At 34.9% G+C, this 15,545-nt stretch overlaps 1 protein-coding gene across 1 annotated transcript in view; it reads right to left on the bottom strand.

Annotated features, from left to right (window-relative positions):
* Positions 1 to 15,545, bottom strand: part of LRCH1 (leucine rich repeats and calponin homology domain containing 1) — a 138,662-nt gene that overhangs the window by 33,440 nt on the left and 89,677 nt on the right. Inside the window, exons 9-16 of the mRNA XM_075709224.1 lie at positions 15,379 to 15,491; positions 11,614 to 11,681; positions 10,462 to 10,548; positions 7,580 to 7,669; positions 7,427 to 7,467; positions 6,578 to 6,579; positions 4,409 to 4,456; positions 3,135 to 3,207 (exon numbers count right to left, since the gene is read on the bottom strand). Coding sequence (XP_075565339.1) covers positions 3,135 to 3,207; positions 4,409 to 4,456; positions 6,578 to 6,579; positions 7,427 to 7,467; positions 7,580 to 7,669; positions 10,462 to 10,548; positions 11,614 to 11,681; positions 15,379 to 15,491 — 522 coding nt within the window. The remainder of the gene's footprint in view (positions 1 to 3,134; positions 3,208 to 4,408; positions 4,457 to 6,577; positions 6,580 to 7,426; positions 7,468 to 7,579; positions 7,670 to 10,461; positions 10,549 to 11,613; positions 11,682 to 15,378; positions 15,492 to 15,545) is intronic.

The raw sequence follows: 15,545 nt of genomic DNA, 5'->3' as shown, positions 1-15,545 counted from the left end.
ACACTGAAAAATTAAGAAAAATCCTTTTTTTACCTTCTATGTAAACATCTGACCCTTGAAAAGAATCTGTCAAGAAGTCAAAACACATTCATTACCTTTCAAAACATTTTCTTTGGGTACCATGTCAGCCATCAGATATGAATGTTCCCAATGTTTTGCCTAGCTTTAAAATGAAAGAATAGAAGGACCTTCAGTTCTGAACACATATCAGTATGTACTAACACAGAAGTTTAAGCCACTGCGGTTTATCCTCTGGAAGCACTTCCATTTGTGTGTGTACTTCAAAAAACTGGAATCCTTACCAGAAGTCTTCAACAGTTTACTTTCACCCTTCCAAGAGACATAAATCATTATGAAATGATGGGGGGGAGGGGGGAGTCAAATAGAAGGCAACATTCATTTAAAATAGATGAAAATAAACACAGCGAAAATAAACTCTCAAATTTCAGAAAGGTATGGTTGCATATATTTTCATTGAAAATTTGCCACTATTTTTTCCACAGAGCATGATGTACACATTTTAGTTAGAACACTTTAATGTTCTTTTAGTCTTGCACTCAGATTTAAAAGTTTTATAAAAGTAAATCAAATGTTAGCTCTAATGAAGTTAAATAGCTGAAACTCATGAGTTTTAAGGTTTCTCTTAAGGCCATGAAGAACTTAAATGAAAAAAGCTATTAAAAAAACCTACAAACTGAGCTGAAAAGCTTTCCTGTATCACAGAGTTGCTGGACCCCTAGACTAGCTCAGCTCTAGGGCAATAAAGTAGTATATAATTAAAAAGTACAAATTTAGACAGTGATAGGATGGTTCAAACTCACCCAAAACTTGCACAAAGTTTTAAAGGAAATACAGTGAAGAAACCAGAGACATGGCAAGCTAACCAGCTTTAATGGGAAAAACATGCAGGATTCACAAACATGCCAGTATTTTCAGTCATGTACCACTTCTATCTGTAAATTATTCTTATGTGTTAGCAAAACAAATTTTAATATTACTTTTAGAGTAATTCTAGGGTGGGAGCAGGAGAGGAAACAATACGCAGCTTCACTACTCCTTTGCAAGGTTTCATTTTGTTACATTTTGCTACATAGCTAACACTGTCTTTTTATCTGAAGTTGGACCTGAAGTTGTAATATTGCCAAATTCCCCTGTCTTATCATGGTATAAACTTAAGGTAACATGACTGAAACTGGATGCGATGACGTTAAAGATTGTGCAGTAATGGCTCTAGCTTGGTGACTCTGTAGTGTGTGATATGGAAAGGAAAATAAATTCAGATTATCATGTTTTCTGCAACCCATAGCTGTAACCAAAAGACACCATAGTATTGGCATACTCAAAGAGATTCAAATACATGAATTTGAATTGGTACAGTGCAGAAAATCAACAAATTATAACTAACTGACATTGGTATTCAGTGAGGCTATACACAGCTGCAATGTGGTCAGGGGAAGAACTGTAGGAGTGTTGCACATCTGGTCTTCCATCATGCGACTTGGAGGATTTGTTGCAAAGGACTGCAACCATTACAATCCAGTCTTCCTAGAAATCCTCTAAAAAAAGATGCACTAGGCTATTTTGCCCTGACCTGTTACAGTCATTAAGTATAGGACATCTTGGCACACTGATATACCAGGATTCTGAAGCGCACGTTACACTAACGCTTGAACAAGAAGTCACGGTCTTGCATTCCCTCCCATTCTCTCTCTGCTTCCAGTCCCTGGCAGCAGATTTCACTGGCAGCTCAGCAGAACACAGGCCACATCCCGTGACAGCAGCAACACAGCATGGGCCCGTTTGCCTTCACGTGTCTTTCTCCTAACGGTGTTATCGCAATGTTGCCACTGGACTGTGCAATATTACTCAATGTCTTATTTTTTCCAAATCCTGAAAGGACCCGTTTGCTCATCATTTAACCCATACTTTAAACATACAGAGAAATAACATCATCTCTAAAGCGTCAGGAGCATACAAGAATAGAGCCAGAGTTTAACAGTCCAACAAACTAAGAAATGCAACTGAACAGATCTGTCAAATTATATCATAACTGCATGAGAAATTTAAAATCCTCTTCATGAAACAAGGTTGGTTCAATACCGTTTTCTTTGCTTTTTAAAACTTTAAAAAACCCCAAACAAATCTATGGGTACAATTTCTTAAACCTTCAAATGTGAAACTGCTGCCATTATTGCCAAGATATTTTGTTATGGAAACTACAAGCTTGTAGTGGTTTACCAGCATCTGATTAAAAGCATTTGTGGTGAATGCAAGAAACCAGAATTAGTCTTAAGATGCTGAAATCTACTGAAAAACCTACGGTTATTCTTTAGAGGTGATGTGAGATGACTTAACAAGATTGACTACCTCAGGACAGAGAAGATAAAAACTGAGTTTAATCCTGTAGCTAATCCTGTTTTTAAAGGAAGCTGTTATCCAAGCCCTCAAATACATCAATAGTTTTTCAGGGTTTTTTGGGGTTTTTGTTTGTTTGTTTGTTTTTTTAATAAATAAACTGCTACTTGTTAAAAGATTGATGGTTATGCAGATTTAGTGCATTGCAAATTCATTAAACTCAGCTGCTGGCTGAAGTAAACATCTAATCTTCCTATAATGGTTGAGCCTTACAACAAGCACAACTACTGAAAAGACTCATTGCAATGAGCAATTTTCAGAGCAATGCATAAGTGTTTTCCAAATAAGCCTAATTATTCACATATATTATTCAACAAAATCTAAGCTGTATCACTACATACCAATTAAGCAAAAATCATAATTAGTATGTCAGCACAAATGATATATATGTATACATGTATAAAATATGTGTATTTATATACACACACACATTTTAAATATACATACATATAATTTTATAAAACACCTAATTTATTAGTAAGGGATGAAAATCGATTCATATATAATGTGCCAAACACATACTTGTTAAAAATTCAATCTCGATTCAAACCTACAACCTTAAAATATTCTAACCATCTTCTGACTGTTGTACAGAAAATGTTTCATCATTGCCTTCTTAAGGGAAAAAAAAAATACAGACATCTATTAATAACACAGACATAAAAATAATAATAAAAAAAAAGTACACACAAATTGGTTAATTTTCTTTCCCACATTACCTGATCGTGGCTTCAGGCCAAAAGGGATTGCAGCGTTTGTAGTAGGAGACATTGTTGGACTTTTATCCTTGTTCTGTGTAATTTAAGAACATAAGTCTAAGTAAAAGTAACATCAAGAATATCTGAGCACAACTGACTGTATAAAATGTAAAAGTTAATGGTACTGCATGTTACAACTACTCCACCATAATCTGATCACAATATAGCCTCAAACCTATGGTAATATCCCCTTTTTATTCCATCCTATTCCTTTGCTGGAAAAGATGAGTTTCTGACCAAAGACTGCAAGATATTCCCCCTAGCTATAAATAAGCTCAATTATTTCTCAGTTTTCTCCCATGTAATCACCTGGTTCCATCAAACATACATTTTTGTGGCACAGTACATTCAGAAAAACAAAGCAAAGACATGTTTTTTCCTTAGATATGTTTGTTTCTTTCACACAATCAATTACCATTCTGCATGGTATTTTCCATGCAACACTGAATTTCTGCCTAAAAAGCAGAAAAGAGGAAGTTAAGCATACACCTCAGAGCAGGATTGCCCTTGACCCTAAACTAGGCTAACAGTTGCAGCAGGAAGAATGAAGTAGCAGCATACAGGAGAAGGTGAGGTATAATCATCATGCCATCATTGATAACATAGAACGAGTCCTACAACCGAACTCCGTAATGGGAATCCTAGTTAAAAAGTGATTCCTCTAGGAGTCCCATTACCAAGACTGGTGGAAGGTGGCTAGGTGCTCATGAATTTGCAAGATGCTCATACACAGTGCAACGTAGAGTGACATTTTCTGCAGAGAAAATATGAAGGGAAAAAATCTCCATAAGGAGCTCCCTACAGTTTCCCTTTTTGACCTTCTGCTGAGACTGGCACTGTGAAAGCAACAGGATCAATAAAATCAGACTCCTCTCTGAAAACTAATCAAGGACATGACACAACTGTGCAAACAGAAGTTGCACTGAAATCAACAGAAACTCTTGTGGAACAAGGAAAAGTCAGAAAAAGAAAACACGGCAAAACAAACAAAATGTACGAAAATTAAATGTTTTATACTAAACTACATAACTCAGAAACAAGTTTATCAGAAAGTATATTTTTATACTCTAGTAAATCCTTAAGACGACAAGAATAAACCACAGCCCAAATAAACCACATAGGCATTACTGATGAGCTCAGTCATACTTTCTGTGATATTCAATTACATGTTTCATTTAGTATATGAACCATTCATATAAAACAAAGGAGACAAACAAATGACACTAGCATCTTACCTCATTGTGAGAGGTTTGCCCACTTGTATTCCAAACAATTAGATCATTCTGTGTGTTTGGAAAGGAAAAAAAAAAAAACAAAACAAAAACATTTCAGTAACTATGTTAGTGATACACCACAACAGGATATTTCACTCATGATACTCAGATACATATTAATACTTAATTCATTTTTCACTGAAACAATTAATTTTAATGAATAATAGATACTTTTATTATTAAACATTTAAAAAAGCCTTGTGGAAATTATTCGCACAGATTTGTCATTCATTTTTTAGTTTCAATCTTAAGGGATTATAACTGCATTTATAAGATTTTAATGTTTGTTGGTTCAAATGCAGTATCCAATTTGGCTCACAGATTTTGTACGTAAACTATCACCAAGAGTTTATCATGCACATACAGATTTTTTTAATATAGATTTGAAGAGACAAGTATTCCGTAATTCATTTTATAACTGCAATATAACACACCTTTTGTTACCACTTCTGCTATAGTTAAATTGGAAACATGTAAATTACGTTAATAAATATGAAATACAATCATTAATTCTGCATCAAACATAACTCAGTCAGCAGAAACACAGCTGGCATAAGTAAAATCAAATTGTAATTCAATTAAAATTAATTTCCTTAGGGCCAATTTTTTTTTTTTTAATCGATGAAAAATTGAAACAAAAATAAAAGATGGGACCAAGTGTTCCAAGTGCCAACAGTCACAGAGCTTTCCAAAAGTTAGCAAGATGGGAAGGAACATTACACACCCATTTTGCTTCATGACCTTTCCTGGCTACTTTTCAAGCTTAAAAAAAAAATTCTTCAGCTTTAGACATCTTTCATAACGTTATCTCAACCACTGTATTACTTAGAATAAACAGAAAGAAATCTTACTTCTCTGATCCCAGCCAGTTCTACCTGGGGACTTGCATGCTTGAGCTGCTGTGCTCAGGGACTAAGTTCTTGTGACAGACCAACTAGTTATGCCTAGGTTGCAGGTCTAATCTCTCTCACAGCATGCAGGTTACTAATCAGAATTCTGAATTTATGCCAAATTGAATTAATTTAATAACAAAAGTAGTAATCCAAGTGCTTACTGTACGATGCAATGTAGCATGATTAAAAACTTGCTCTTGCAAGATGTGTTTCCATTTCATGGAACATGCCTACTGCTTTCACCTGCATAACATAGTCCAGATAGGCCCTCTACAAGTGTTTAGGAAGACTTATTTCTTCTTTTTAAAAGGTTCTTAAAAGTGAATCAGCAGTGTCCTTGTTAAACAGTTTATCAAAATACAGAGACCACACACTGAATTAGCTTTAAGTATTAATCTGAGCAATGTAGTAAGAACTGTTCCAAATGAAGTGTGGTAACCCCAGCGTACAACAATATAATGGATTAGATGAAGCAACTCAATTTTTTTGAATTTGATATTTTAAAGAAAAAATAAAGACAAAATTAAGACACAAGGATATCACAGGATTATTTGACAGTAAAGATGATTATACATAAAAATATTTGAAAAGGATTAAGATAAACCAGATTCAATCCATATCTGGATAAGATAGACCGTATTAAGGTACTACCAATATAGACAGAACATTATGTAATTTTTTTCTCAGAATCTTCTTGCAAGAACAGTCACAAAAATCCCTATACAAACAAGTTCTGAAGTAATAACATACGCACCAAATATTTAAATTAGATTTTTTCATTTCTGGACCATTGCAATGCACACAAAACTTAAAATGTTTTTGAAACTTTAACACTATCATCTCAACCTATATACAATCTGTTTGTAATATTAAACACGTTAAAAATGCTGCTGTTACAAAAACTTAGCAGCTTATATAACTACAAGAGAATCTGGGGTGAGGGGGAAAGAGGAATCAGGCGTTTCATCTTATTGAAGATCTAACTTTGAGGCGACTTATTTTTTCCAGGGAATGCAACCACTGCAACTACTATAGTGTTTACTGGGGAAAAAAAAAATAATGTATTTAATTATATCAGCTTTTTCCTGAGAGATAGGTGTTAATCAACTTCCCACTTACAGCCAAACCTTGTGATTCATGCCAAGGCAAGAAAAAAAACCCTAATAGGCCTAAACCCTCTATTATCTCCACACACAAATTGACAGAATGCAATGATCAGTTCCAAATGTTTCCACACTTCTTGCATCTAGACACCATCATACCTGACTCAACGACCATTTTTCAACCTGTTCACAAGTTCTCACTTCAGGCTTTGCTTTCTCCATAATCAGCTCCCTCCTCCTCTGAAATTCTAGTTCCTCTTCAGCATTTTCTCTCTGTAAGACAAACAAATCTTCAGACTGTGTATCACTGGAAATAGAACTATATCTTTTTTTGCATAACGTTACCTCAGAATTATTTCTTACAAATACTGTGATGAAAAGCGAACAAAATAAGCAGATACTATATAAGTGCAGTTCCAGTGCTAGCAGGTAGATAGTGTAAATCTAAACAAAGTACATCATAAAGAATAACCGGTTCACCAGTCAGGATACAGATCAAATAATAGGCAGCATATATTACACTGTAAAACTCCAAATCACACTTTATATACTCTCTGTAACTATAGTAGCAGTGCTCTGGGAAAACATTAATTTTTAGTTTACAAAATATTTTTGGGTTGTCCTTAGTGAATGTACTGTTTTCCTACACCAGAACAGGGAGATAGGGGGGTGGGATGGTAGATCAGTATGCACAGCTGAGCTATGAACTGGCATACATGAAAGCTGCACACAGGGGAAAAAAAAAAAAACCTAAGATGGAAAAAGTAACTGATAAACCCAGAAAAAGTTTATATATACACATAAAAAACCAAACCAAAACAAAACCAGTTCCATAAAAATGTTAAAGAAGAATTAGTTTTGTCCTCCAACCTACTAATTTTTTTCCCTTCCCTACTTGTTGATTAATAATTGATGAAATTGTTGGCTCATTTCCTGTCTTCCCCCCCCGTCCCCCCAGTATTTGTAGTAATACACTCATTAACGTACCTGACCAAGGGAAGACATCTCCACCTGCATTTGACCGCTATATGTATAAAGATAAACAAATGCAATTATGTAATTCATTGTGTAGAAACTTGAATATGATGAATCTAACAAATGCATTATTTTTTTCTAAAAAAGGTAGATAAACACACTTTACTGTAGACTCCTGAAATTCTAAAGCTGTTGCTGGTTCCATGGGATACAGATTCACACCACTGCTCTCTGAAATATCCATGCTTAATCTGCAAGGTTTGAAATAAAAACATTGCACTGGGGTATAGCTTTGAAAACCACTCTGTTCAGTATTTAGTTTCAAACAAATGGATATACGAAATACTTTTATAGCCATGGTTCTAACCTACTCAGTGTTATCTCATAACAACTTTTTGGAATGCCTCCTGATGCTTCACTATCACCAGTTCAGTCAAAGCAATGTTAATGCTTTCCTCTGCCAAATGTCACCCTGAGCAGTGGCTTGTATCAAAACAAAAGGACTTGTTTATTATCGACAACCATGCCATTATCTAGGAAACTCTAGATTTCCATATCCAACTTCTAGCACCCTGTGTTCAAATAGAAGTCACAGCCCTGGTTAGATATTAAAATTTAATTTACAGTGGATGAAAATAAAGCAGTGGAACAATAAATTCACAGCAGACAATGATCTGAAAGAAAGCAGTGAATATGGGAAAGGGAATATAGGAGTCTGAAAGAAACATCTGAAAATACTGAAAAAGGTTGAGTCTGAAATCTTTTTCCTTTCCAGAACTGAAATGCTGCTTATGTGCACATAGGGTATGCAGATTTGAAACTCTGCAGAACACTAGGACAACAGTAACTGGACAAGTGTTTTACAAGTTTAATAGTCATATCCATTATCAAAAATAGCTCCAGTTGATATGCTCTACACTGAACTATAGTCAGTGCATGTTAGGTGTGTCAGCATCACCTACTGTTTCAGCCCCTACAGTGGTTTCTCTTTCTAACTCCTAAATGGTCTTCAGTGTGAGGTAAGGATAATTCTGGCTAGAGTTAGTTATTTCAACTAGGTTATCATGACTGGGTGATTAGAGTTATACTGATGCACAAAGGAACCTCTTTAGGGAAAGTTGTAATTTTTGACATGCTCTAGGTTTAAGTTAAAACAACACGAAGGCTTTTGTGCATCTCAAACTAAGGAGCAATGGAAGCATTTAAATTCCTTTGTGGATCTGGATAAAGACACAAAAACAATTCAGTATGAAAACCAAAATTTTCTCACACTGCTTTATATAATGCAAGTATATAACAAACTGCCATGTAATCCAGTAATTATAAAAGCAATGATGAGGAACCCATGGCCCAGAGGACTGAAAGTCTACAGCATCATTTGGCAAGTATTAGGCACCCAGGTGCATTTTGCTGGGTAAGTCTGTATGTTAACATACAGAAGATGTAACACTGAAAAGCTTATATAGCACTTAGTAAATTAAAAATAAATACTCATCTTTTAAGGTTAGAAAAAGAAAGCATAGCCACAAAAAACCCCCCACAACACTATGCAAAAAACCAGAGGAAAAATACAGACATACATGACATGATTAGCCATTTTTAAAAGCCACATTTCAAATTTTCTGTAGTGTTACTAATGAAAACACATCTGAATATGCATGGAGAAAAAGACTGATTTTCTGTATTTTATTGCCCTTTTTAATTTAATAAGAAAACCAAAATATGCAGGAAATACTGGGGCAATATTTGACAAAAACCAAAATCACAACATTTATAAGGCTAACAACTGAAATTTTTTTAATGTTGCTTTTTTCCAAACCAGACTTTTTCCTTTTTTTAATTGCAACACTTCTGCCACAAAGTAATAAGCCTCATAGGAGGTGCAGAAGCAATGGTATACTACCTCACAGAAACCACAGGAACTAAAAAGCTTTCCTAATTTGTATGACTTTTTATTAAGCAAAAGTACTTGTGATTCAAGTATTCAGTATATGATTCAAGAATTGAAGTAGTCTTTAAATGATTCAAAATAAAGCCAGATAATTGTCTCTCTAGAAATACTACCAGGACTGAATTTCTGTCCTAGAAAGTACAAAGGTCTGCTAGATGAAAAAGTGGTATCAAAATAGGCATTTAAACTAAAGAACAGTGTAGTCACAAGAACAAATGGCTATGGTGAACTGGCCAAGGGAGGAAGGAGAAACAAGGATACTTCAGGCCGGAAGTGACAAGGAGTTTCTAGTCTTCAGAGAAATTAAGCTCTAAACCAGCTACCTCATAGAAGTAATGAAGAAAAATGAGTTACCTAGTTTTGAATTGAACGTAATCAATTTCTGAAGGTGGTTACACAAAGAAAAGCAATAGCAAGCATCTGGACAGAACTATCTACACCACTCTTGTCAGTCCTCTTCAGTAGGACAAGTGTTAATTTTCTGTTAAATATTCCTTTGTTTGTTCACAGATCCAGAGTCATTCAACCTGACTTTAGCCACTTACAACAGGCACCTAAATTATAAAACCTTGCCTCCTGTAGTCAGGGGAAATCTAAATAACTTTCTCTAGCTGCCTCTTCCTCTTTCTTCTTTTGAGACTACAGAAACTCCACCACAAATTCAGGTCTCCTTTATGTGCTCCATTGAGGTGGGATGAAGCTGGGTGAGAACACCTTCTCCAATCCCCACAAAATACACCAAGCATTAGTAAGTAGAGGAGAGTTTATAGTCCCTAGGAGAAATATGACTATCCTAGACAAACTTGAGAAAATCACAGTATTGTAACAAGATGAATGGTTAAGAGGTGTCTCCACCTCTAGTTTTCTTTTAAACCTGAAATCCTTCTTAATTTACTGGGAATCATGTCTAGATACTCAGAGAGAGAATGCAAGTTTCCTTCTTAACTATCTAAGCGCCTCCTGAAACACATCAGTATGCTAACAAAGCACCTCATAACTCCAGAGAACTTTCAATTATCAGTTAAGAACTCTAAAGCCATTCACAAAAATTTTAAATACATGACATTAAGACACCAGCTACTGTAAGCATACCTGTTGGGATCTTGTAATAAATCTACTGCTTCTCTTAGTTGTTCTATCATTGCTATATCAATAGTTTGTTCTTCTGATAAATTTATTCTATAACAGAAAACAAAAACATTCAAAAAAGAGGTACAACAGCAATTATCAAGGGTAGTCTGAATTTCAATTTGTGAGCTGTATCTTCCAACTGGCATGCAAATACTATAGAGGGGAAAAAACCCAGCCTCTGTCCACAGTAATATGTGCTGAATTTATGGAAACAGTTTCTTCTGAAAAAATTCTCCAGCACTTTGTACTTAACAAAGGCCCCCAACCCAATACATACATAAACAAATATGAACTAAAACTTTTAGCCTTTCAATAAAACAGACTTCTAAAATTCAAAATTTATTTCCCAATATTTGACTCATTAACAGCACTCACCACATATATTGTTTTAAGATATATACTAAATACAACGATTCTTTTAATGGACCAGCATGCTTTCTTTTGCTTTTCAATATTTGCAATACTTTTGGGGGTTTAGAAACACAATCACCTGTTAGTTCTGCCAAAAAGGCTCTTCCAGAAAGTACTTATTCTTCCCTTCCTTCAATTTTTGTTTTTAAATCATACAGGACTCCACTGTTCCGCTTAAAGATAACTTCACAGTACATTGTCATGCTAAATCCCCTTTTCTTATGCACTCTCCCCAGCAACTGATGTTGACTTTCTCTGCTCTTGAATTAATGTCTATGAATTAATGCTTGCTTCAGGGTTAAAATTATGACAAAGGAAGAAAAAAGACTGAGGCATTTTTTTCCAATTAAATTACATTTTTTTAAATGTACATTAAATTTAGATCTTACAAGTTGTGATAAAATCCTTTTTTACCAATGCCATTAGCAGACTAAATATCAAAAAACCTTGTTAAAAAGCTTGCATTCTACATAGGTAAGAATATTACAGCATTATTGGTGCATACAAATTAATTAGTTGTAATATAACATCCACTCTATTCAGCAGTGATGTGTAAAAGACTAAGCACACACAAAGTGCAAGGCTGTGCTTCTGTCGTGCCTCCAAGTCTACAAAATTATTAACTGATAAGGAAATGCCAGTTCTGGTCAATCTCATTAAATGACAAAGCTAATTACTTATAGATACATAAAAAATACTTACATTTCATCTGTTTGCCATTGTGTGTCCTCTTCTATTCTCAATAATTCATCACACTCTGCTGCTCTGCTCTGTAAGCAGACAAAGTGATATTGAGAACTGAACTTTGCAATTAAGTAAGCAGATAAATTTTGCTTTCAGACTCAGCCCTGACCTAATTTATGTAACAGTTTAGGGTGGCTAGTTGAAGCAATCCAACACTTCTGCTCCACTCCTCACTCTACCCCCTTTTAAGACACTGATTACAAGATCTTCTATTCACTGTTCAGATTTTATTGAGGTCAACAGCCCTTACCCTCCTTTAACTGTAAAAAGAAAGTCAAGCAGCATGAGAATTCTTTATTCTATGTCCCAGATTTCATTTGTGCCTTTCTGGTGTATGCAAACAACGCTTCAATTAAGCATGACCCTAACTCTCCTCTTACTTGCTCTCCTCCTGCAGCCAGATTTGTTTACAGAGCAAGGAAATTCCAAACATGCAAACAGTAGCAATTATGTACTTCATCCATAATCATTAACAGGAGTCCTACTTGACAACTTTAACAGCCATGAATAAACTTTTTTTAAAACAAATCAGAACAAAAACTGCGTACAACAATTCGTATCAGTCAGACAGTTATTTTGGGTTCAATCTAGGCATAAATTAGAGCCCCCGTTGTCCTACCTATAACTATGAAGTGCTACTTATTAGAAAACGTGGCGCGCTCTTTTATGCTTCCATTTGGTGCTTTGCAATTTTCTCTTTCATCTCAGACAGGCAAGAACACTGAAGTAGTCCAGCTGCCAGTAAAGACAGAAGCTCTCTGAATGGATGTGCATTTGTACTAGTGGAGAATGAACAGCAGAAAACAGAGAGGCTTATCCGCTTTTGTGTCATGTGTTTGGCACATTACTCACATCACCCTGTACCAATAAATGTTATCCAACTCTGCCAGATGTGTCACTGAAGAGTGTACCAGCTTCCCTAACATTCCCCAAAGATGGCCCATCCCAAGTAGAATGAATAAAGCCATTCTTTTTTCTTTTTCTTCTCCTTACAGGAATGAAGTACATGATTTTTCCTGTAAGAAGGGCATATATCGTAAGATGACAAAAATGCAGCACTTATTCTAGAAGGTGATCCTCAGTGTCTGGGCATAATTATACAGATAAGATAAATAAAGCCATATAAATTAGGACTAACACATGAAGAATTACAAAATCCTCCAAGCCTAAGCTCCTCTTCTGCACTGCAAGTTGTACTGATTTTATGTATGGTTTGGCTAACCAGAGCTCAGAAATCTGCACAAGAAGGAAAATGCCCTGAGTTCAAAGTCCTCAGAATAAAATGGATGTACTACCTGTTCAAGTCTGCAACTACTGATCTCAACCGCCATAATGGTAAGAAGATATCATATTAAAAGAAATTAAACTGATCACTCTGGGCAATATTCTTATCCTGAAATTCAATACAGCAACCTATATTTCACTGAACCAGTGTCTGCAACGCATTATTTCAGATAATATTGTCTTACTATGATAGAAGACATTCCCAAGGGAAGAGTCTTCAAATGGTACGCTACTGAAAATCAAGGTGATGAAGTGAGAAGAACAAGGAAAGGAAATACAAAGTATATACATAATATAATGTACCGTCAGCTTCAGATGTGTGTACCCCTCTGTCAGAGGAGGATGAAAGTACTCTATCCCCTTTTACTTAGTTCATTCACCTCAAATGTGCGCACTTGCTGAGAATTTGTATGCAGAAGAACTATGATAATTTGTTAACATTTTAACTACCTAAAAATAAGTTTTTAGTATAGAAGTCACAAAAGTACAAGCCAATACAAGATAACCCATAATGTCCTAAACATCCAGCAACTACAAATAACTCTTCCGAAGAATCAATGACATTTTAGACAATACACTATTGCTATTTTAAACACCACTGAATTCACATTTGTATTTGTAAATAACAAAACATAATAAGCAACATGTATTACTATGTAAATAATGTTTTCTGATAACTACCTGTCTTCATTAACTATGAAAGGGAAAAGGGTTTTATTTCCTTTGTTTTTAAATGCTAGTCCTCTGTGGCTGCCACCTCAGAGACTCTGCCACTAGCTGAAGATGATCTGCAAGAGTTTTCTTGCTAGAAGGAACAAAAAGGTTGCTTAAATAAAGAGATCTTTTGCAGAACCAGAAGTCTGTTTCCAAGAAGCTGAAAGGCCATATCCTTTCTCTTTCCACTATTACTTCCCAGCACATTTTTTCCTATAAGCAATGGAAGATGGAAGTGATACAATCCCTCTTTGCACCCCTTAGGAAACTCCATAGAAGGAAAAAACTAGTCTAAAAATATCCATACTAGATAATCCCTTCTGGCCTATAAATCAAGAGCAGACATCATGTCCACAGGAATGCTATGAAATACTATTTCTCAAATATCTTTGCATTACAAAGGATCTAGCAAAAGTATCCAGCAAATGAATTTTCACAGAAAAAACACCCACTTGCTCAAAATTTCTCTAGAATCTTTCAAAAACTCCTTAGTCTACCTAACTACATTTAATTTGTAAATTCATCACGCACTTCTTGCTATAGAAGAAAGCAAGTGAATGTCATGAGTTACCACACAACAGCAATAACTAATGATTTGTAGTACATTTCTAAGGATTCTATTGCAGAATTCTCAGACATGTATGTCTAGACATATTCCACTACACCTAATGCACAAATAGAAAAAAAAGTGAGTAAATGACAGTATGAATGGTGAAAATACAAATTAAAACAGACAAAAAGGCACAACAGAACAATTTCTAAAAGGTCATTCATTATGAAAAACAGTTCAAAAATAAAGCACATTTGATAGCTCCTCGACAAGAAGCCACGTGCCAGAAAGATGCCACATGACTGATAAACAAGTACTCATTAACCATGACAGAAAGACAAAAGTAATACTTTCAAACGGATTAAGCAACTACTTATGACGTGTAACCAGCAATCTGGAGCACCAGTGTTCAGTACGAACACTTTAAGGAAACTAAAGTGGCACCCAGCCCTTTACATACAAAAAAGACTGACAGGTATAATCTCAAACTTTCTTATTGTGGGTAACCTGTGTTTTCTTACATACTTCATTATACACACACACATATATATTTTGTTATACACACAATTATTCAAATGCACTTTCCTATCACCTATAGCATTACAAAGTTCATAACAGAGTCAGTGCATACTCCCAAAATCCATCAGGAAAGGAAGCTGATAAATCTTGTAAGAGGTACGTTCCTAGAACAACAGATTTTATTTTAGATTTGATGTAATTTGTCTTTGAAGATCTCTCAATTTCTACTATAATTTTAAAACATTTAAGAAAATTTATTTCAATACTATAACATTATTTCATAACTTTAGCCACCACAGCTAACTCAGAAAGTCTTCTTACATTTTATTACTGTAACAAATGCAGAAGTTGCTCAATTCAAAATAAAGCAAATAGTACAGAACATTTCTGCCACTTTTTCTTAAAGCCTTAAACATAGTTGAAGGATAACTCTCACATATACTAGAAAAAGAGTTATGGGTAAATTAACCTCCTAGATTAATTATAATCACTTCAAACCTACCTGCTTATATTTGCCTTCTGTATTTTTTATGACAATGAATATCAATTGCAGTCTCTTACTCATTAAAATGTCTGCAGTTTGTCATTCCTGCTTGCTCTGTACTTAATGAAAGTAGTGAAGATATTTCCCCCATTTAAAATTGTCATAAACTTGCCTTAATGTAACTCATGAATTCAGTAGTAAGAGTATCCGATTCATCAAACTGGTTTCCTGTTTCTCTTGACTTATCATTGACAATCAAATGAGAAGATCCCTGATGGAATCCCACTAATAACAACAATAAAAAAAGATAGATGAATGATTTCTGGTTCAGCATTTGTT

This window comes from Pelecanus crispus, chromosome 1 (assembly GCF_030463565.1).
Source record: "Pelecanus crispus isolate bPelCri1 chromosome 1, bPelCri1.pri, whole genome shotgun sequence".
Classification (NCBI taxonomy): Eukaryota; Metazoa; Chordata; class Aves; order Pelecaniformes; family Pelecanidae; genus Pelecanus; species Pelecanus crispus.
The sequence above is the reverse complement of the archived record's forward strand: the minus strand, read 5'-3'. Positions and strand labels throughout refer to the sequence as shown.